The 24721-nt window shown below is 36.1% G+C and overlaps 1 protein-coding gene and 1 non-coding gene across 10 annotated transcripts in view; both read left to right on the forward strand.

Annotated features, from left to right (window-relative positions):
• Positions 1-24721, forward strand: part of MAP4K3 (mitogen-activated protein kinase kinase kinase kinase 3) — a 189034-nt gene that overhangs the window by 33662 nt on the left and 130651 nt on the right. For 7 of the 9 annotated variants that reach the window (XR_004733656.3, XR_013526644.1, XR_013526645.1 and 4 more), the window contains exon 2: positions 21444-21501. The exons of the other annotated variants lie outside the window; for them this stretch is intronic. Coding sequence is in view for 2 of the 7 variants with exons in the window: in XM_002757828.6 (XP_002757874.1) it covers positions 21444-21501 (58 nt within the window). In the remaining 5 variants the exon portion in view is untranslated. The remainder of the gene's footprint in view (positions 1-21443; positions 21502-24721) is intronic. 9 annotated transcript variants of the gene reach the window in all.
• On the forward strand, positions 6233-6337 carry LOC118147579 (U6 spliceosomal RNA). The gene has a single exon (XR_004734023.1). It is a non-coding gene; the product is annotated as a U6 spliceosomal RNA (small nuclear RNA).

Consider the following 24721-nt stretch of genomic DNA (forward strand, 5'->3'; position numbering starts at 1 on the left):
GGGGAGGGTTAAGGCATTGGGTTATAGCGTTCTCCCTTGGGAAGTTGCAAGTTGTTGGGTGGTTTCACTACACCTAAGGAATAGCAGGGTTTTTGTGGAGGATTAATTTGAGGTACATGGGTGTCAGTGGCATTGTCTAGTTGGTTATATGGGTTTGAGCTTACTGAAGTTTGGGTAAATTGTCTTATAAACTTACCAGATTGTTTTTCTTTTTGTAAGCATATCTCTACATGTTTCCAGAAATATAAAATACCTTTTTTTTAAAACCACAGTAAACCCTCCCCATATAAATATTATGTACCCAGCTAGACCTTAATTAGATATGAGAACAAAGATCCTACTTACAGCAGTCTCTTGTAATAAACACTAAAATGTATGCTTGTAACAGGAGCCCTTAACTTTTTGGCGTAGTTTCTCTGTTAGTACTCAGATTTCTCTGAGTGATATGCCTGCGACTTAGTTTCTGATTCTCTAAAAGTCATTGCCAGGATTGTCTGACCCTGCTGCTAGGTAGCTAGGCAGGTTTCACTAAAATACAGCCTCAATTCCTTTCATTTAACTACCTAAGTTCCTAAAATACTTGCAAATGAGCTGCACTCATTTGTTACCTGTAGACTTTTGTCTTCCTCTTGGCTTAAACAAAATTCCAAGTCAATTCAAAGATGGAAATGAGATGGTTCCCATGTGTTTTTATTTTATTAAAGAGACAATGTGATGTGTATTGGAAATGGCCTTTCCTCTTATGCTTTCATTCTTTGGATTGGAGGCTGCTGCATACTACCTCAAGCCTGCCAGTTTTAGCATAATCCTAGCCTGACCTGCACTGAACTGGCTATTATTAAAACCTTTCTCTGTGTTGTCTAAAGCATTTACTGCCTGTCACAAGTGGACTCTTCTTGCTGACTTCTTAGTGACATGTAAAATACAATAGCTTGAACAAGGTAAACAACGTGGCTTTTTGTTACATACTACAGCATGAGTTTTCAAAGAGTATTACATTCTTTGGTTTTAATTGATTGGAAATTTAGTATGAGCATGTAGAGAACTGTGATTGCATTTGTGATGTTTATGTTTCACACAATTCTTCTTCTTCCTTTTCTTTTTTTTTTTCAAATGAGACAAGAGCCTTGCTTTGTCTCCCAGGCTGGAGTACAGTGACATGATCTCAGCTCACTGCAACCTCTACCTCCTGGCTTCAAGCTGTGTTCTCCTGCCTCAACCTCCGGAGTAGCTGGGACTATCAGTGTGCATCACTTGGCTAATTTTCGTATTTTTTGGTAGAGACAGGGTTTCGCCATGTTGGCCTCTCTTGACCTCAAGAGATCCATCTGCCTTGGTCTCCCAAAGTGCTGGGATTACAGGCATGAGCTACCATGCCCAGCCAATTATTATTACTATTATAATTTTAATTATTCCTGAAACCATCAAAGGAGAGGCTTACACCATGTTTTAGTAAATTTTTGGGGCGAAATGTTAACTATGGCACCAATTTCTTATCTTTTTATTTCAAATTTAATTTATAATTTTAATAAAGAATGCATTTATTTACATGGTTCAAAATTCAAAGTGCTGTTTTTAAAAAGTATCATCTGGGAAATCTTGCTCCCACCCATCCCCATCTGTCCCTTCTCCTTAGTTCATTATATGTATTATTAACGATATTTTAATTAATTTTTATTAATTTCTGTTTATTCCTTTAGACTTTATGCAAAAGGCTAATTCAAATACACATTCTTGTTTCCAACTTCTTTTACTCAAGGTAACATACTAATATTTTTCACCTTGGTTTCTTTATTTTTATTTATTTATTTATTTATTTAACTGCATTCTATTCATTTCTTGGTATATGCCGTAGGTTATTCAACAAGTTCTTTTGCACTTGAATTTGTTCAGTCTTTTGCTTTTACAGGCAGTTTCATAGTGAATAACATTGTATGTGTATTTTGTATGTATGTAAGTGTCCTGATGGTTTTTTTCCTAGAAAGGTGTTTGCTAGATGAAAGGGTACATGCTTCTGTAATTTTGATTGATATTCTGTTTGTATACATTTTGCATTCCAGCAGCAATATATCAGTGTCCTTGGAATGCATGCCCCCCTTTCCCTACAGCTTGACAAGAGAGTGGTTGGAGTAAATCAGATTTTGCCAACTTGATAAGAAACACTATCTCACTGTATATTTTTTGTTTGTGTTTCCATTTTCAGCTTGTCATATGTTCAAAGGCCATTTGTATTTCTTTTCTTTTTCACATACTTGTCCATTTTTCCTTCGGATTATCTCCTCTAAGAATTCTTTATATGGGTGTATTTCTGGACTTTCTATTTTGTCTTATTGGTCTATTCATTTGTCACTCATACACTTTTAATTCTTGAGGTAATATAAAGTTATACTGTTAGAGCTGTTTTCTCATTGCTCTTCATTTTCAGAGTTTTCCTGGCAATTACTGCTTGTTTATTTTTCAATAAGATCTTTAGAATCTGCTTTTCTAGTTCCTAGAGGGAAAAAGTTGATAACTTTTATTGGGTTTATATAAATTATAATAACTTAAGAAGAATTGATAGTTTTATGATGTTTAGTGTGTCTCAGAGTATAATTATAACATTCTCTTCATTCATTTCTACTTACATTTCTTTAAAGGTTTTTAAAGTTTTCTTCATAAGTTTGCACATTTCTGGTTAAGTGAAAGTATACAAATAGTCGCTACTGGAAGTGAAGTCTTTATATCTTCTGCTGTTATTTGTATAATATGTTGTATATATGAAAACTTGATTTTTGTATATTCTTTTTGTAGGTTACCATCTTACTGAATTCTCTTATATTTGTAGTCACTAATTCTTAATGTTGTTTTAAAGCACATTTCATAGAGTTGGTGAGTACTATGTAGGATTTTTCTTTTTTTAGTACCAAAGTCTTGGTTGAGAAATTTATTACACTGTCCATTTTTACTGGTGTAAATATGTGGCATGATGAACCTCAGCAAGTTGAAAAAGAATCATTTCTTTATTTTGACTTGAAATTTCAAGGTTTTTAATTGATGAAAAGTTGTCATTTTTTGTGGTGAGGGTGATGTGAAATCCAACCATTTATTGGTATGTGTTACAGCTTAGCTAAGTCTAATAATAGTATATACTACTAAGTCATTCAAAAGCAAGTAGTCTTTTAGATCAAGTAATAGCTCTGTTAAATAGAGGTATATTTACCTTAGATAGTAAGAATGACTCTTTGATCTCTTATAGGAAGTGAAGAGAGATGTTGTTTCTGGGCTAATATTTTTGCTAAAATTGTTTTATGAAAAGTACTGTCATATGTTAAAAATTTGGGGCTTGAAGTTAAAGCACATTGTTTTGAGTAAAAAATATTGGCAGAATTTCAGAAATGTAAACTGAATTGTCTTTTATTTTATCTTAGTGGACTGTGGAATATTAAGCTATTGGTTTACAAATACTTGTAGGCTGGGTGTGGTGGCTCACACTCTAAACCCAACACTTTGGGAGGCTCAGGTGGGAGGATCACTTGAGGCCAGGAGTTTGAGACCAGCCTGGGCAACATGGTGAGACCCAATTCTACATTAAAAAAACTTAAACGTTAGCCAGGTATGGTGGTGCATGCCTGTAGTTCCAGCTACTCAGGAGGCTGAGGCAGGAAGATTGTTTGAGCTCAGGAGTTAAGAGGCTGCAGTGAGCTATAATTGTGCCACTACACTCCAGTTGGTGCAACAAAGTAAGATCTTGCATCAAAACAAACAGACAAACAAAACCCCAAACCAAACTTGTATTTTCCTTCCCCTTTTCCTGATATTTTAATATTTAAGTATCATGTATTCTACGTAATGAACACTGTGTCTATCATCCTGAACTTTTTAACAGCTCTAGTCTTTTGTATACTAAAGCTTGCCGGCTTTAAAAAAGGCATATATATCACAAAATATTTTGAAGAGTAATTGAAATCTCAGTCTCCCCCGCCCCCTTTTAACTAAACAGATGGAAAGAATTATTTGGTAGTGTTTTCCAGAGCCCTTTATAATGTAGCATATTTGAGCTTCTGATTCTTTGAATAATGAGTGTGAGAAAATTGAAATTGGAGTATAGTGCGCCACAATAGGTTTTAGTAAACAAAGCTTTGTTATGTCACAGTAAATAATAATGGATAAATAGGATAATAGGAGTGTCTTATATTTGGGAAATTACATTCATCCAAAAGAACAAAGGCAGTAAGCAGGAAGACAAATTAGCCAACCCTGATAGTGAGAAAGGAGCTGATAGTTAGCCTCATCAGGTCAAATTATGTAATTTCTCTATTGTATAAGCGTTTCAGAAGATTCCATTTTTTTTTTTTCAGATGCAAAAAAAATCCAGCATCATCAGATAGTGGAAAAACCTATTAATACTTGCTCTGTAGCCTGAATAAAACCATTATTAGGTAAAAGTACATGTGTGTGCATGTGCATGTAGGTTGTTTGGTAAAATCTACTTTTTATATCTTGTTTAGATTTGTCAGCAGCAAGCTGTGTTGCTTAATTCCTTTGGTAATTTTTATACATTGCAGGTGGGTTTATTGCACATTACAATATTAGTACTTCATTATGAGTTGGTGTTATTTCTTGAATGGAAACAATGGCATCCATCTCTCCCTTTTTTATTCAACTGAATATTAGAATGCTGGAAGTGTATATCTCAACTAGTATTTTATCTGATCTTAACAATAATTGATATCATAGTGGAATCATTCTTTTATTCCATTTCTGTTTCAGATGTTAAGAGTTACATTGTGAGTTTCCTATTTCTGGAAGAATAATTAGAGAGTTTCATAGATTCAAATTCCTTCTGATGCACAGGAAAGCCCCTTTTCAGGCCAGTCTCAAGAAACTTTGGGAGGAGGATATAGCACTGACAATGGGTGATAGAAACTTTGTCCAACTTCCTTACTTCAGCCCTCAAAGATCTGTGTGGGATTAGCATGGAAAAGACAAGCTATCGCACCGGTATGTGGACCTGAAAATAATATTTGTCAGCACCAATGAGATTAAGTCAAGTTATTGTCAAAGCCAGTTGTTGCCAGGCCTTTTTCTGTTTATTCTTATCCTTGGCATCATGACCACATTCTGCCTATCTTATTCCCTGAAGTGGGCCTCTTCCTTTTTCATGATCTGGTCTTACATTTTTTCCCTGTCCATCTGGCCAAGCTGTTTTATAACTTATTTGTGAATATACTGTTTTGATATGTGGCTGGCTGAGCGAGCTCAGGTCTGGCTCTGTGGAGAGGAATGGACTTCCTCCACTATCACCCCTTCATTTGAGGACTGTTCTAGATACCTCTGGATTAAAAGCACAACAGAAAAGATAGCTATTTATTCTTGGAAATAATTACTTAGGCAAAAATAATGTGGCTCTTGTTAATTTTTGTTCTGGAGAACCACAATCTGGAAAACCTGGGATAAAGTAGAATTTTTAACCATTTCTCTTCATTCCCATTAAATGACCTTAGTTCAAGCTGTCTTCATTTCAGGCTTACCCTTGTGCAGTGTATCCTTAGAAGTTGTTCTGCCTTTCCCTGGCTTCTCCATTTTTCTCCCAAGGTTACTATAATGTTACTGAAGTAAAAGTCCAGCAGTAACAGAAGCAAATGAGATGTTGTTGAAGGGTGTTGGGAGCAGAAGAAATGTGAAAATAGTGATATTCATATTGGTCATTCTTTTGTAGGTAAATTTTTAGTGAATGGAGTAATGGTAGAAAAATTTTTATAAAGCGTAACAAAAAAAAGTTTCTAATACTGCTAGGAGTGCTTTGTAAGAGTCATGTTCAAAGCCTTGATGAAGCTTAGTTATAAATATATTTGATTTACTTTGAAATTTTGTGTCATGAAAAAGCATGTGTATGTCTTTCTCATTTCACTTTTAATGAAAGATATACGATTGACCCTTGAACAGCATATCCTTGAACTTGAACTACATGTGTCCGCATACGCGGATTTTTTTCAACCAAACTCAGTATTTGTGTAATGTGAAACCCACATAAATATGGCTGACTTTTTGTATACACAGGTTCTGCAGGGCTTGCTGTGGGATTTGAGCAGGTGTGGATTTTAGTATGCTCAGGGGTCCCAGAACCAGTCTCCTGCATATACCAAAGGACAAGTGCATATCCAGCCCTCAAATAATAGACACAAATTTTAGAAATTGGTTCACTCACCCCAGATTTAAACATAAGTGATCCTAAATTAAAAAATGAAGTTTGATGCTCACTTTGGCAGCACACATACTAAAATTGGAGTGATACAGAGATTAGCATGGCCCCCTGCACAAAAATTATTTTTAAAAATTAAAATTTTAAAAAGTGAAGTTTCTATACATAGCTTTTTTAAAAAAAATGGATAGATTCTAATGACTGCAGGTAAAAATGAGATTCTGAAATGGATAGGTTCTAAGTTTTATGACACATTTGAAAAGTATGTTCTCTTGTAAGATGGACATTATCTTAAAAGGCCTGTAAGGAGACAGATTTTATTGGGTAGAATATGTCGTGTTTCCATAATATACTCAATCTGGACTACCAACAGTTGTGTAAACATTTCATTTATTTTATACATTTGCCACCAGTTTGTACATTTTTTGTTGTTATTCACTATATTCATAGGTGAAGCCCTCAGTGATTTAATGAAAATATTTTCTAACAAGCTCACCTATCAGTTTCTCCAACCCAAAACAAATTGGAGATGGCGATGCTGTAAGCATCACACTGTCAGTTAAAAGTAACCACTGACAGCCTGATGAGAGAGAGGGAGAAAGCCAAAATGCCTCAAATTAAGCAGAACAGTCCAGATTTACTTAAGAGAAGTGATTCTTAACCTTATGGATACCTGTCTTAGTCCATTTTATGCTGTTATAATGGAATACCTGAGACTGAGCAATTTACAAGAACAAAGATTTATTTGGCTCACAGTTTTGGAGGCTGGAAAGTCCAAGAGAATGGCAGTGGCATCTAGTTAGAGCCTTTGTACTGTGTCATCCAATGGCAGGAGGTGGAAGGGTAAGAAAGTGGAAGATCGACCGGGCGCGGTGGGTCGTGCCTATAATCCCAGCACTTTGGGAGGCCAAGGTGGGTGGGTCACGAGGTCAAGAGATCAAGACCATCCTGGTCAACAAGGTGAAACCCTGTCTCAACTAAAAATACAAAAATTAGCTGGGATTGGTGGTGCGCACCTGTAGTCCCAGCTACTCGGGAGGCTGAGGCAGGTTCTGCTTGAACCCAGAAGGCGGAGGTTGCGGTGAGCCGAGATCGTGCCATTGCACTCTAGTCTGGGTAACAAGAGCGAAACTCCGTCTCAAAAAAAAAAAAGAAAAAGTGAAAGGTCGGGAGAGCAAGAGGGACCCTAACTCACTTTTATAAACAACTCAGTCTCAAGATAAACAACCTGCTTCCTCAATCATGACCTCTGGCTTTATGACCTAATCACCCCACCTGCCAGTGCTGTTGCATTGGGGATTAAGTTTCCAACACATGAGCTTTGAGGGACTCATTCAGACCATAGTGACACCTGATGGAGTTTGTAGACATTTTTCTCAGAAAGAAGTGTGAACATTTATCAGTTTGTGTTCAGTGTCAGGGATTCTTGGGCTCAGTGAAGCCCAGCCTTGGGACCCAGCTAGAAACGTGATTTAGTATAGGGGCAAATAGCTTTTATGTATCTTATTTAAGAGTGTCACTTTGAAATGCTTTATAGATAATTGATATAATAGGCAATATTGAGTTAACAGAAAATGTTAAATTTTGTACCACACACTCAATAAGCATACAATGTTTCTTTTTTGAATTAAAAAGTTTGCATTTTTTCACTTAACGTTTATACCATTACCTGGAAAACTTGGTCTTCATTCCCCAGGATACTGGCTAGGGAAGTAAAAATTCGGCATTTGCATTGAATAAGCTTCACTTTAACATTTTAATTGGTGATGTCCAGGAGCCTTTTTTTTATTAATGAGATTATAAGCATCTCTTCCCAACTCCAGGTGCAGAAATGCCAGGTTGGTAGGTTGTGATCTGTCTTGGTGGGAGTGTTTACACCACTAAAACGCTACAAATCAGTGCTCACTCTGTCTTCATTCCCCTAAGCTGTTTTTTTAAACATTTACCAGCATACAACTGATTTTAATTACTCATTCCACATATTTTGAGCATTGGTTGTCTTCCAGGCACTGTTCAAGGTGCCAAGGATATAGCAGTGAATAGACAGTGTTTACTTAAGTGAATGTATTTTTATAAATCCTAAATTTTCTAGCAAGTCGGGGGACTTTTGGGTGTCTTTAGTCAAATAATGGTGGGAGATGAAGAGTCAAACAAAAGTAAATGGTTTTCTTTCCCGCAGAACTTTCAGGATCTTTTAATGTGCACAGTTGATCTCTAGGAGAATATAATATATATTATTTCTAATACTTAACCAAGAACTCTTTTTTTTTTTTACCAGAATATATTTAACACGTTTCAGAAATACTTTTCTGCTACTCCAGGACAGACATATCCTAGATGTTAGAAATTGGTGAATAAGGTCATTACTCAAGAGATGGATGTAGGTCAGAGTATGGGCAGGATTTCTGAAGACAGACTTTCCCATTGTGTTTATAGGGTAACTCATTTTTAGGTTGTGGATTGAATTATTTCATTGATGTTTTTCTAAACTATTCTGTTGTATTTTCACTTCCAGCATTTTTTAAAGGCATTTTATGTAAAGCACTGCTCTACTATATTATTATTAATCTTTAAAAAGTGCTTTTTCTTCTGATCTCCAATTTCTGCTTTGGGCATACTTAATGATAAATGCACGTGAATTTCTGTCACCACCTACTCCCTGTTGCTAGATTTCTTCTCAACCCTGGGCATCCCTTCCTCCAGTGCCTCCTGCTGAAATGGGAGTCTCTTAAACCCCATTCATCTAACATTTCATCCTTATTAGACTACAGTGTTTCTCAAAGTGTGATTGATAGGCTATAATTGATTGAAACAGAGGCACTGGAGTGGTATTAAAACCATAGGTTCCTGGGGCTCACCTCAGATCTGCTGATTAAGAATCTGTGGTGTGGAAGCCAAGACTCTGATTTAAAGCAGATCTGCAAGTGATTTTTATTGAGTTGTTTAATTTCCATGCTGAGTTGTTTAAATTTCATTTTTTGGTAGGTGTATACAGTATTTCTCAATATAGGTGCTATTGTTATTTTTGCCAGGATTGTCATGTGGCACTCTGAAGGCACAGTAGTACTTTTCAAATCATTGGCTCCTACCTACCAAATACTATTATCATCCCCAGTTATTGGGACAACCCCAAATGCCCCTCCACATTTCCAAACACCTCCTTTCCATTTTTATGTGGGTAGTATCCTCAATTAAGAATCGCTGTTATATACTACTTTCATTATTCTAGTTGTTGCTATTAATAATTTAATAAACATAGTGAACCTGAGACCCCAAATTACTAACTCTGTCCACTTTCCAAATGGTTTGAAGTCTTCAGAGCAATTTAATTGTACTTCCATCTTCCCATTTCCATGATATTTTGCTCCATATTTGAGTTCTAGCTTTTAAAAAATTGCATAGACATTATTATTGTTGTTTTTACAGTCCTCAAACATTATCTCTACCAAAGATTGCTAGTTTACTTGATACTCCTTGCATTTTAAACTTTCCATCTGAGTCTCTTTTGATCCTAAAATACATCCTTTAGAAGAATGTGTTATTGGACATCTTTTGGCAGTGAATCCTTGGTGTTTGTTAGAAAATGTCTTTATTTTGCCCTATTTATTGAATGATGTTTTACTTGAGAATATAATTCTAGGTTGACTTAATTTTTTTAGCACAATATTATTCTGCAGTCTTTCTGGCTTTTTTTTTCTCTGAAAAGTCTAATTGTTGTTCCTTTGTAGATAAATAGTCTGACTCCTTATCTGTGAGTGCTTTTAAAGATCATTTATTTGTCTTTAGTGTTTTGCAGTTTCATGTAATGTGTCTAGATGTGGATTTCTTGGTTTTTTTTTATTTTTTATTTTTTATTTATTTATTTTTCTTAAGCCTAAGGCTCCCGGTAATCCAGAGTACTAACCAGGCCCGACCCTGCTTTGCTTCCAGACCTGACGAGATCTGGCGTGTTCAGGGTGGTATGGCCGTAGATGGATTTCTTGCTTATTTACTCTCCTTGTGACTGTGTCTCCTGAATCTGAGGTTTTATGTCTTCTACCCATTCTGGAAAAATTTCAGCCACTATCTGTTTAAATACTGGTTCTTTCTTCCTTCCTTGTTTAATTAGATAATTTCTTATTCTATTCTTCATCACCCTTCCTTGTTTAATTAGATATATATCTTATTCTATGCCTCATGTCGCTCTTATTTTCTGTCTCTTGCTCTCTTTGCTGCTTCAGAGCTGCCATTTTGTTTACTAATTTTATGTCTTTGTATACCAGTTAGGTTTTTAATTTCATTTTTTATTTCCAGAAATTCTGTTTTGTTCTTTTTATCCTATCTGCCAATTCATTTTTGTTAGCCTCTTGTTTCTGACCCATGTGTTTATTTATTTCTAGGGTTAACTTTAAAAAAAATCTGACCAGTATATTTAATACCTTCTTTTATTTCTGTAAACTTTTAAAGCATACTTGATTGTAATGTTATGTATCTGTTAATTCCTAAAATTTAACTTCTGTGCATTTAATTTGGTTTTTCCTAGCTTTTACTGCTCTGGGGGTTTGTTTCCTTTTATGCCTGATAATTTTGTTCTAAGCTCATATCTGCCTAATAATATTATGTAGTAATTTCCTGGATTATGGGTTGAAGATGTGTTTATCTACAGAGAATTTGCTGCTTCTCCGTCTGCCAGGTACCTTGTGTTACCACCAACGCAGAAACAAATTCATTTCTTAACTTGAGGCTCCTGGCCCTCAAAATTAGTGTAAATATTAACCCTGTACCCAGCTGGGGACAGGCTTATGATTCTGGATTTCCAGGGAAGATACTTCTCCCATTCTAGTTGAAGGCCTGATTTGAACAAGTTGCGTTTTGTGGACAGAGCCCTTTTCCCTGACCTACCTATGGAGTGTGACTCTTAAAGGGCATTGCTGGTTTTATGCAGTGGTTCCAATTTCAGCTTTTACCATGTCTCATAAAAATCAAAACTGAAGTCCCTAGATTCCAAGTTTAAGCTGAGGTCATGTGAGCTTTTGTTTACAGCTCTGATTTTATTCAGTAAAACAGATTTTTTTAAAGCTATTTATACTATATCTCTTTGTGCCACCTGTGAATTTCTTTGCTTGTGAGTTCAGCAGTGCATGTAAAAGAGTGTTTGTTGTATCTTGTCTACTATTTCTAGGTATTTGTAATGGAAGCATATTTTATATCAAATCTAACATATTTTCAAAAGTGAAATCTTGGAAGATATTTATGCACATTGGGGTCTGAGCACCACTGGGCTAGAGATGCTGCTGGTATTGCTTCTATAGTGTAAAGTTAGAATTTGGTTACCTGATTTCTTATCCTTTCCTAAACTCAGTGCTACTGTTATTATTAGTGTGGTCTGCCAGTTACCATTTAAAAGTGTTATTGATGTGGGTGGAACAGGTCCATTTTTGAATTCTAAAGTTCAGAATTAAACTTTGAAATACAAATTACTGGTATGTTGGAACTGTCTGTACTCTTTTATCATTCACAGATTATTTTCCATGTCTGTATCAAATTATTATCTGCTAAATGCATGTTTTAAAAGTTAATGATAGCCTCAATCCTTTTTTTTTCTTTTTTGAAATTAGGACTATGTAGTCCTAGAAATGTAGATCTTTAATTATCTGGTTTTAAGAAACAAAGAGCCATTCAGGTTAAGAAAAGAGAGGCTATTGTAAAGATACGTGATATATGGAACTGGAAAGTTGTCAGGCACTCAAGGCAGCTTGGAGACCTGTTCTTTTCTCAAGGTCTCTTTTCTCTGTCCATCTGTTGTGTTCTTTGCTCTTTATTCATTTTTCTCTTCATTGCATCTTTTCTCTTTCTTCAAAACTTCACTTCATGCCCAAAGTCCTGCATGCTATGACACTGGCTTTTAGCATGGTTTCGCAGTGAGTTACATTGTATGGTGGTGCTATTTCTCAGTATTTCCAGTTTCAAATATTTTAGAGTTGTGCTGTTTAATACAGTTATCACTAGCCACATGTGGCTTTTAAAATCAAAATTAAAATTATGTATAGACTCTGTATGTTCATAACTACAAAGCATTGAGGAAAGATATCAAAATCTAAATAAACAGAGACACTTGCCAATGGTGTTCATGGATTGGAAGACTCCATATAGTAAATACGTCAGTTCTCTCGAAATTCGTCTATAGAGTTAATGTGCTTTCAAATAAAAGTCCCAACGGCAGATTTTTTTTTAGACAAGTTGACTCATATGGAAAGGCAAAGGACCTTGTTGCCAAAGAACTTTGAAGAAGAAAAAGTTCAAGGAATCACAAAATTATTGTGATTATAAATATAAAATTTACTATAGAACTGTAGCAATCAGCTGGACGTGGTGGCTTACACCTGTAATCCCAGCACTTTGGGAGGCCAAGGTGGGTGGATCACCTGAGGTCAGGAGTTGGAGACCACCCTGGCCAACATGAAGAAACCCTGTCTCTACTAAAAATAAAAAAATTAGCTAGGCATGGTGGTGCATGCCTGTAGTCCCAGCTACTCAAGAGGCTGAAGCAGGAGAATCACTTGCACCCGGAAGACACAGGTTGCAGTGAAGCAAGATCACACCATTGCACTCCAGCCTGGGCGATGGAATGAGACTCCATCTCAGAAAAACAACAATAATAAATTATACTAATCAAGACTGTATAGTGTAGGTAAGAGATAAACACAAGTCAGTATGGGTCAACATGGGGTCCAGAAATAGATCCACACAAATATAGCCAATTGATTTTTGACAAAAGTGAAAATCAATTCAGTAGAAGGAAGATTGACTTTTCAACAAATGATAAGAAAGAGTTGGACATATACATGCAAAAAAAATGTACCTCAACCTAAACTCTACACCTTACGCAAAAATTATCTCAAAATGTATCCTAAAACTAAATGTAAAACCATATAACTTTTAGGAGAAAATATTTGTAACCTGAAGTTAAGTGAAAAGATCTTGGGTGGCTTCAGCAGTAGAAATTTGTTTTCTCATAGTTCTGGAGGCTGGAAGTCCAAGGTTAAGGTGCCAGCAGGGTTGGTTTCTCCTGAAGCTTCTCTCCTTGGCTTGCAGATGGCTCCCTTCTTAGTGTGTCTTCACACGGCCTTTTCACTGTATGTGTGTGTATATCTCTGGTATTTCTTCCTTTTCTTAAAGGTACATCAGTCTTGTTGGATTAGGACCCACCCATACAACTTATTTAACCTTAATTACCTCTTCAAATGCCCTTCCTTTGAATACAGTCACATTCTAAGGTACTGGGGGTAAGGACTTCAATATATGAATTTGGTAGGGAGCACAGTTCAGTCCATAAATTCTGCAACAAAAGACACTGTTAACAAAAAGAAAGAGTAAGTTACAGACTGGAAGAAAATATTTAGCTGGATGTGGTGGCTCACACCTGTAATCTCAGCACTTTGGGAGGCTGAGGCAGGTGGATCACCTGAGGTTGGGAGTTTGAGACCAGCCTGACCAACATGGTGAAACCCTATCTCTACTAGAAATACAAAAAAATTGGCTGGATGTGGTGGCAGGTGCCTGTAATCCTAGCTACTTGGGAGGCTGAGGCCAGAGAATCACCTGAACCCAGGAAGCAGAGATTTCAGTAAGCCAAGAGCATGCCATTGCAATATTGGCAAAGCATATATCTGACAAGGGACTTGTGTGTGTGTGTGTGTGTGTGTGTGTGTGTGTGTGTGTGTATGTGTAGAACTCTCATAATTCATCAGTAAGAAAATAAATATCCCAATTAAAGCATGGACAAAAGACAGGAAAGCACTTTATCAAAGGAAGACAGGTAATCACATGAATAGACTAAACATCATTGGTCATCAGGGAAATGCAAACTAAAACCATCATGAAATAGCATTTACACACCTGTTAGGGTGGTGGAAATAAAAAATACAATGGCAGGCTGGGCGCAGTGGCTCAAACCTGTAATCCCAGCACTTTGGGAGGCTGAGGTGGGTGGATCATGAGGTCAAGAGATCGAGACCATCCTGGTCAAGATGGTGAAACCCCATCTCTACTAAAAATACAAAAAATTAGCTGGGCATGGTGGCGTGTACCTGTAATCCCAGCTACTCAGGAGGCTGAGGCAGGAGAATTGCCTGAACCCAGGAGGTGGAGGTTGCAGTGAGCCGAGATCATGCCATTGCACTCCAGCTGGGGTAACAAGAGCGAAACTCTGTCTCCAAAAAAAAAAAAAAAAAAAAATACAATGCCAACTCTTGGCAAGGATGTGAAGCAACTGGAACCACATCATGCATTGCTTCTGGGAATTAAAAATGGTACAGTCACTCTAGAAAGTTGGACAGTTTCTTATAAAATTGAACGTATACCTACAATATGATATGACCTAGTCCCACTCCTGGATATTTATGTAACCTGTATACAAATGTTTATAGCAGCTCTTTCCATATTTGCCAAAAACTAAAAACAACCCAGATATCCTTCAACTGGTATATGGATGAACTGTGGTAAATCCATACAGTGGAATACTACTCAGCAATAAAAAGGAATAAAATAATGATACATGCAGCATCTTGGTGAAAGAAGAGTCTCAAGACGTTATATAACGAATGAATTTATATGGCATTCTAAGAAAGAAAAACTGTAATCATAGAGAGAATGATAGTATATCCAGGGCTTAGGGAGGATTATGACTCCCAGTAGAGTTTTTGCAGTGATGGAACTTTTCTATTTCCTCATGGTGGTGGTTACACAATCTAATATATGTGTTAAAATTACTAGAACTATATCTTTAAAAATCCGTTTTATTGTCTGGTAGTTAAAAACATTAAAAACTCCAAATTTTAAATATTTCATTGTGTACACATGTATAATTAAAAAAAATTTAGTTTTTCACTTGCACTGGCCACATTTTAAGTCATCAGTGGGTACGTATGGTATGGGGTTAATGTATTGGATAGTGCAGATACAGAGCATTTCCATCAATGCAGAAAGTTCTACTGGACGGTGCTGTTTTAAACCAAGGATCAGCAAACTTTGTTGATAAAGCATCAGATAGTAATACTTCAGGCTTTGTGAGCCATATGGCCTCTGTCTCGGCTACTCAACTCTACCACTGAATTTTTTTTTCTTTTTCTTTTTTTGAGACTGGTCTCACTTTGTTGCCCAGACTTGAGTACAATGGTGTGATCATAGCTCACTGCAGCCTTGATCTCAATTGGGCTCAATGGATCCTTCTCCCACCTCAGCCTTCCAGGTAGCTGGGACTACAGGCACATGCCACCAAGACCAAGCCCAGCTAATTTTTGTATTTTTTTGTAGACACAGGGTTTTACCATGTTACCCAGGCTGGTCTCGAACTCCTGGGCTCAAGCAGTCTGCCCACTTTGGCCTTCCAAAGTGCTGACTGGCTGTGTACCAGTAAAACTTTATTTATAAAAATAGACATGTTTGCTGACCCTTATTTTAGAGAATTTGCCCTGTTTTCTTTTTCATGTTAGTTCAGGGTTTATTGGTAGAGTAATCTTTAGTTTACCATCCAAATTTAATAAAGCTTTTTTTTGAGATGTTGTTTTGCTTTTGTCACCCAGGTTGGAGTGCAGTGGCACAATCTCGGCTCACTGCAATCTCTGCCTCCTAGGTTCAAGCAATTCTCCTGCCTCAGCCTGCTGAGTAGCTGGGATTACAGACACACGCCACCATACCCGGCTAATTTTTAATCTTAAAAATAGAGACAGGGTTTCTCCATGTTGGTCAGGCTGCTCTTGAACTCCTGACTTCAGGTGATCCACCTCATCCTCACAACTGCTGAGATTACAGGTGTGAACCATGGAGCCTGGCCAAATTTAATAATTTTTTAATTGTTTAAGACTATACATAGACACCATTAGTAATTCTACTGGTGCAGTAGGCATAGGAGTACCCTGGGCAAAGCAGGGATGTATGTCACTTTTTCAGTTTTCCTATGAATTGGTTGCCCTTGTAGTGGGCACATACCTAGTAACATGGTTTGGCTGTTTACCTACCCAAATTTCATCTTGAATTGTAAGTTCCCGTAATCCCCACATTGTAGAGGGGACCTGGTGAAAAGTAATTGAATCATGGTGGTGATTGCCCTCATGCTATTCTTAAGACACTGAGTTCTCATGAGATCTGATGGTTTTATAAGGTGCTTTCCCCGCTTTTGCTCGACACTTGTCCTTCCTACTGCCATGTGAAGAAGGATGTGTTTGCTTCCCCTTTTGCCATGCCTGTAATTTTCCTGAGGCCTCCCAACCCTGTGGAACTGTGAGTCAATTAAACCTTTTTCCTTTATAAATTACCCAGTCTCAGTCAGTTCCTTATAGCAACATGAGAACTAATACACCTAGTCTAATCAACTATGGAAAAGCAAACATGAAGCCATCCCTTCAGCAGTGAGTATGGGTTATCCATTTTCTTCTGAAAGGGAGTGGTTATATGGGAGGTACCCTGAGGTTTGGCTGGCCTGGTACACTCAAAATAGTCTGTGTTTTCTGTCCCCAAGCCTTTGCTCATGCTTTTCTATCTACGCCCTTTTCCCTTCCCTTTTCTGTTTTTTGTATTTCAGGCCATCTTTTCAAACCGCTGCACAAATGGAATCACCTGCATGCAGTCATTCCTGTAACTCCTTTTCAGACTTACAAGTTGGTAGTTTAATTTTATAAAAGTCAGTAACACAGTGCTTTAAACTGGATCCCCAAACCCGGCTGTGTATCAGCAGTACTTCAGTAGCTTAAAATACAGACCCCTGGGTCCCATTCTTAATCACTTGACCTAGAATTCTAAATTTGTAGCAATATTTTGTTATTGTTTCATATTTAAACTCTTTATGTGCTTTTTATATAACCATCCAGCTGGTTCAGTATTTGGAATCTGTTGATTTACACTGAAATTATTTGATATAAACATTGACTTTTAGAATTAGAAGGAACCTTAGAAATAGAATATGTTTGCTTTCATGTTTTTAATTTGTGGGCAGAGGGATTAGGAAGAAGACACACAAGGAATTACTTGCTCGGATCTCATTGCTGGTTACTGGCAGAGCCAGGACTAAACGTCGCATTTGTTTCCTATCATTCAGAACTTTCATTCATATTCACATTGAACATCCCCTTCTATATAGTGAGGTTTGAATACTCCAAGGGGCTTAATACATAGTAGATGATGGTCAGATGTTTTACTGATAATGACTGTTTCTAACCCACTTTATATAGTACCTAGCACATTTTTCGACTCTTAATGGTTGCTGCTTGAATATGTTGTTAACCCTCAGTTCACACTCAAAGAATGCCTTTCTGATAGTTGGAGATTACTTTAGCGATCAGCATGAAATCCTCTCAGAAAAGTTCTTTCCAAAACTAGTTCCAATCTGAATGGTCTCTAAATGATTTAACTGAACCAAACTGAATTCTGGTATGGCTTTGAAAGTTACTTTCCAAGAGCCCCTCTAAGCCAAGATCAATTTAGGCCTGTAGGGTTTTCCTCAGTAGTCCACTTCCATTTGAGAAAGGTTACCCAGAATCTACGAGATTGTGTGGTCGGGGAGGCGTATACCTAAATAAGGTGTGGGACCAGGGTCAGGAAAAGGCTTGTGGGAAGTTATGGTAGCCTAAGCTGAGCTTCAAAGGATGTTGTAGGCCAGGGGAGGGAGTTGGAACAAAAGCATGGATAGCTTTGAGGAATGGCAAGTTTAGTTTGGCCAGAGGATAAATTACAAGTTAGGGAGTGACTAGAAATGTAAATGGGGGCCAGGTTAAAATGCAGTATTTCACAATTTCATATCCACATGCAAAAGAATGAAACTGAAGCCCTATCCGACACATAAAATTCACTCAAAAGTAGATTATAGGCTTAAATTTAAGAAAACTATAGAACTCTTAGGAAAAAAAAAATCACAGGAATGAAATACTTGTGACCTTGGATTAGGCAAACAGTTTCTTAGCTGTAATGCTTAAAATACAAGAAACAAAAATCAGTTAAGTTGGACATCATCAAAATGAAAAAATTTTGTGTTTCAAAGGATACCCATAAGAAAATGAAAAGACAGCCCGCAAAATGGGAGAAAATATTTGCAAATCATGTGACTGGTAAGGGATTTATATCCAAAATATATATAAATATAAACAATTTAAAATAAACAGAGAATTAGATAATTCTCCAAAGAAGATATTCAAATGGAAAATTGAAAACAGGTCCACACAAAAATGTGTACACTGATGTTTATAGCACCATTATTCATAATAGCCATGAAGTGGAAACAACCCAAATATAGTGTTCCATAGAATGGAGTACTATTTGGCAGTAACACGTAAGTGAGTTTGAGACATAGATGAATCTGAAAACATTGCACCAAGTCAAAGAAACCAGTCAGAAAGGACCATGTATTATTTGATACCATTTACATGAAATGTCTGCAATAGTCAAATCCGTAGAGATAGAAAGTAGATTAGTAGGTTGCCAGGGATTGAGAAGCAGAGGAATAGGGAGTGACTGCTAATGGGTCTGGGGTTTCTTTTTGAGGTGATGAAAATGTTTTAAAATTAGATGGTATAGTTACATAACTCTGAATATACTAAACACCACCGAATCATACACCATGAAAGGGTGAACTTCATGGTATGTGGATTCTATTCCAATAAAGCTGTTATGAAAAGTGCTGTGTTTAGTGAAAACTTTAAATACTCTGACAGGGAATTTGGATTTTTGTCTTTAAAGCAATGGTGTGTACTCCTGTAATCTCGACTCTTGTAAGTCAAGAACAGCATGATGAGAACATCACTGTGGGAGCATTTAAAGAATGGTGGTCAGATCAGTGATGCAGCAGACTAGATGTAGCTGCTTAGAATATTTTATCCTGTTTTCTGCCCTTAACAAGTATGAACATTTTATGTTACGAATTCTGAATTCAAAATTTTTAACTTTACACATGCTAATATTTTATCATTTCTATCTTGCTCTCATTTTTTAAAAATGAACTGCTCAAGGTGATTGAAAAAAGAATAGCAGTTACAGAATGATATAATACTGATTTTTAAATTTACCTTTGTGTGTAACGTTGACTACTGTCAGTTTAGAGATAGCAAAATATGACTTACTTTAGCCGGAAGACCAAGATTCTTGGTGAATCATAATGCTTTAAAGACTATTTATTAATAAACATGGATTTGGGTAAGGAAAGCCTTAGAAGTGAAGTTTCTTAAGGGCTTTTAATTACCTCTTTCCCCTCCTTTTTGTGAAATATCTAAAAACTGCCAAATAAATTACATATTTGAAGATATTTCTAACGTCATATAAGGCAGAGAACAGTAATCATTTTAGCTCTATGTTTAATTAACCCTAAAGAACTGTAATTTAAAAACTCTTAGCCTTTAGGAAATTGTAGACTGATTACCTTTTGAAATAATTGTATTCATAGGTCAACCCTGTAGTAAATATTGACTTTGGTAAACTACTTATCAGTAGTTAGTGTCATATTTTTTCTGTTAAATATATGCTGGTGTTAACTATTAGTAAATCTATTTTTAGAAGAGTACATTGTGTACAGCAACCATTTTGGACAGATACTGTGACTTGTAAATAGAGAGTGTGCCCTCCTGTGGTCATTAGGAACAAAATCTCAGCTATAATCAACCTAGCTTTCTGAGTTTAACATTGTCTGCCCTTCTGTAGTAGAATCACCCATACTCTGAATTTCTTCTCGATAAGTAAAAAACCATAGCATGGTGGCAGTTGTCTTATTTGGTGGAGATGCTAAAAAATAAAAGGACAGTGGGTAAAGGAAAAGCCTACTAGAGAAAAGATATCAGTGTGAGGAGAGGCAAGTAGTTGTTATAGTGCTTGAGAAGCTTTATGAGACTAATACCTGAATATTGTTCAGGTACACCCTGCCTCTTTTACAGAATGCTCCCAGAATGATATTCTGGTTTTTTTTCTATTTGATCATTTATGTATCTTTTCATCCTAGAGAAAGGAACAAGTATCCAGCACTACTTGGATAAATGGAAACATCTATCCCATTTTATGGAAATTAAGTTTTAATTTGAAATAAGTGTTCAAATGTTTTGTACTGCCTTGAGTGTTTATTAGTTATGGGGATTTTGTTTGAAGGAACAATTTTTAAATGAATTTTCCCTGCAAATTTTATTTTATTTTGTTAATTTATATGAGATCTTTTAATATCTTTGTTAGAGTTAAATGGTTAAATTTTATGTTTTCAGCAGTGGCTGTGTCTCATATATTAAGATCCTTGGCTGGCATTTTTAGTGCCCTAGTATTCTTAGAAGAATTCCACTATTAACGATGTTATCACCTCTTGCCAGGTCTTCACCAGCCCATTAATAAGGGAGTGTTGCAACTAGGAATAATCCTGGTCATATGAATGGATCTTTCTGTGATCAGGGAATGGCATGTATTGTTTTTCATTGGTAATATGAAATTTAATTTATTGTTTCAGTTAACAGTTTAAAATACCAAGTTGAAAGTTCTGATCCGTTTATAAAGCATTTTGAATTGACAAACAGTTGCTGCCATTTTAATATAGTTTCTGTCTGTTTAGATACATAATTACACAGTTGTAAATGCCAGGAACCCAATATTATGATTTGATTTTTTTAAGTGATTTTTAATATATGGCTTACAAAAATAGATTTGTTTTGCATTTAACTACATGTATTTGACTGTATCATCAGGTGTGTTTAAAAGGATGCAGGGGGCCTGTTTTTATAATTATATACATAATCTTGTTAGCCTTTCATATCCTAGAGCTTTTAAATGAAAACTTTAAGGCTAATTAGCTCAATTAGTCTTTGAATGAATAGCAATACAGTGTAATGCTTAAGGCTCAGACTATGGAGTTAGACTGAATCCCAGCACTTTCAGCTTACTGGCATAGACCTTGTTAAGTTCTTTTGAGTTCTGTGTCATTTAGTTTCTTCACTTGCAAAATGAGAATAATATCAGTACCTACTTTATAAGATTGTTGTGAGGATTAAGTGAATTAATATTAAAATATTTAGAGCAGTGCCTGTCATATCCATACTAAGATCTATGTGTATATTAGCTATTAATATTATCATTGCCAATATTAAATTTATACATTAAAGTTGAAATTTATTATGAAGGATAAACTATTTGTTTTGTAAAAATAAATTATATTTGCATTTCTTTAAAAATATTTTTATATAACTGAAAACAGCTAAAATGCAGTTTTATTTGCTTTTTGTGAAAGCTTTCTTCACAATAATCCTTTTTTCCTTTTTTTTCCTTTTAGGCACGGAATGTTAACACTGGTGAATTAGCAGCAATTAAAGTAATAAAATTGGAACCAGGTAAATGATTTGAAATTTGTATTTTCTTATTGCTAGAAAGCCATTGGATAACCTAAGGCTTATTTTAATGATGTTTTGTCAACATTCTCTTGTTTTCCTCAACATCTTCTGGGATAAATAGAACTGGTTGTGTACTCTTTTCTCCACTTCTTCAAGTTCTGCATACACCTTGCTCAGTTCTTCCCTGAAAAATAACTTATAACTGAGAGAGAAGGGGAACTCCTGAAAAGACTGTGTTCTTTCTGAACTCAGTTGAGCTAACTTGTGACAGGCTGATAGTGGTTTATTTCCAGGCTAACTTCTTGTGGTGTCACTGTGATATAGTGGAAAAAACAGAACTGAATTTGGGTAGTTGTAGTTCAGTTTGTCTCCCACTCTCTTGCTCTGTGAACTTGGACAAATAGCTTCATGTCTGAGTCTCAGTTTTCTTGGTATATCTAGCTTCCACATTCTGTATTTTATTTATATATCAACAGTTACCTACCAAATTGAGCAGCTTAAAGCCCCTTAAAACTACGTATTTTTTGTCTGCTTCAACTATGTTCTTTGAATTCCCCCTGCTTCTCTCAAAACCCGCATTTTTAAAAGCTAACTACTCACTCTTGTTTATTCTCTCTTAGAAACCTCTTCCTAGACTTTCTTCTTCTCACCATAAGCAAGTCTATAATTGTGCTAGTGTGTAAACTGAGTTCCATAACAATTAATTAGTGCCTTTCTGATGACTTCTTACTTTACAAGCTGATAATAAGAGTTTATTGGTAAAACATGATTTAGCTCCAGTATGAACAGAAATCCATTCAGAGACTTTTCAAGAGTGGAAAAACTTCTTCTGTTTGAAAAAAAAAAAGAAAAGGCTAAATAGCCAATACTTTAGTCTTTGAAGGCCGTGTATGGTCTCTATATACAGTTCTCCCTATTTCCCTATGGTTTGCTCACTCCTTATTTAGGGCATCAATAAACTTTTTAGAAGTGCTATTAAAACGAAAATTAAGGATGTACTGACTGTGATCCAACCACACAGAAATATAATGAATTTTAAAAAATTTCCAGCTGTACACATTTGCAGATTTTATATAGTTATTATATTCTAAACATCACAAGAAAAGATGTTTTTCTTTTTTCTGAATCTCCTATTCAGTTTATAAGAAATTTAAGAAGGATATTTGAAGTTGTTGAAATGTTAACTACAAAAGGAGAGATTTGGCATTTAAAGCAGGGCCTTCATTTTTAATCTTTAAGAAGTGACTCTGTTACTTAATGAATTGGTTCTAATGAGAAATATTTTGTATATATACATAATTCCCTCAAATCACCGAATTACTTTCTCTTTCAGGAAGCCTTCCCTGACCCCGGGTCTGATTAAGATGACTCCTGACTGTATAGCTCTGCTGTAGCACTGACCATAGCTGTATTGTCATTCTGGACTTGCCTTTCTTTCTAAGTTTTAATCAAATTTGTGACCCCAGTACTGAGCTTAGGGCCTGGCACATAGAACTAATCCTGTACATCTTAAAATTTCCTTAGAAAATTAACAATTTGAAAAAGCTTACTGTTCAAGTCAATTGTTTTCTGTTCAAGAAATGTTCAAGTTGTTACACTGTTAGTCTTGAACACTGCCATGAATATATTGATCAATGTATTAAAAGTAAAATATACACCTGTACAAAAGGAAGAAAATAAAAATCGTTTGTATTCTACCACCCAGAGAAAACAAGGGTTTTCACCATAAATATGTTTCATCTGTTATGGCTACCCATTTCCTCCCCTGCCCCACCACCAGTTATTTTAATCCCTCAATCATATAATTTCAGCCCATAGTACTTCTGTATATATGCCTGAAGTATAAGTATGCGAAATATAATCACAAACAGGAACCCTAATGCACAGGTGGTGAAAATGTAAAGTGGTGCAACCACTTTGGAAAACAGTTTCTCACTTCCTTAAAATGTTAAACATAAATTTGCCATAATGACCCACAAATTCTACTCTTATGTATCCACTGACACAATGATTTCCATGCACAAATATTTATTGTAGCATTATTCACAATATGTCTCAAAATTGGAAACAACCCAACTGCCCATTTACTGGTGAATGAGTATGTTGTATCAATACAATTGAATACTATTGAACAATAAAAACAAGTTGCTGATATATGCTATAGCATAGGTGACCAAAACGTGCTAAGTGAAGGGAGCTAGACACAAGAAACTTAATACTGCATGATTCTGTTTATGTGAAAGTTTCAGAAAAGGCAAATCTGTGGTGTCAGAAAGTTAATCTGGTGAGCTGGGGACAGAGGGGTGGACTAACAATTATTGGATGTGAAGGTTCTTATGGGAATAATCTAGTGATGGTTCTACAACTTGGTAAACTTACTAAAAACACCATTGAATTATACACTTGAAATTGTTGAACTATCTGATTTTAAAGTATGCCTTAATAAAATTATTAAAGATTCATAACTAAAACGATTAACAACATTACAGTTTCTTATTAATAAGACCTACACTTAGGAAGTAGTTGCTGTGTTATATCTATAGATTCCTCCTTAATTTCTTTTTATCTTTTTTCCTTGTAACTTTCTGTTGAAGTAACTTGATCATTTATCGTATAAAGTTCCTCTCAGTCCAAATTTTGCTGATTGCCTTCCTGTAGCATCATGTTATATATTCTTTGGTGATGTGGTAGATAGCTCTAGAGCACTGAGTAGACTGCTTTTATTTGGAGTATGGAGGAGGGAACTACTTCATGAATGGTGTTATGCTCACATGTTTCGAAGTTAGAGGGTGTGTGTGTGTATGTATAAGAGACACAGTCCACTGTAGCCCAGGCTGGAGTTTCGAAGTTAGAGGGTGTGTATGTGTGTGTGTGTGTGTGTGTGTGTGTGTGTGTGTGTGTGTGTATGTGTGTATGTATGTTTAAGAGACACAGTCTCACTGTAGCCCAGGCTGGAGTGCAGTGGTACAATTATGGCTCACTGCAGCCTTGAACTCCTGGGTTCATGCTATTCTTCCACCTCAGCCTCCTGAGTAGCTAGGACTGCAGGTGTGTGCCACCACACCCAGCCAACTTTTATTTCTTGTAGAAACGGGGTCTCACTGTGTTGCCCAGGCTGCTCTTGAATACCTCGTTTCAAGCGATCTCTCACCTTAGCCTTCTAAACTGCTAGGATTACAAATATGAGCTACTGTGCCTAGCCTAAATTAGAGTTTTGATG

Source organism: Callithrix jacchus, chromosome 14 (genome assembly GCF_049354715.1).
Source record: "Callithrix jacchus isolate 240 chromosome 14, calJac240_pri, whole genome shotgun sequence".
NCBI classification, from domain to species: Eukaryota; Metazoa; Chordata; class Mammalia; order Primates; family Cebidae; genus Callithrix; species Callithrix jacchus.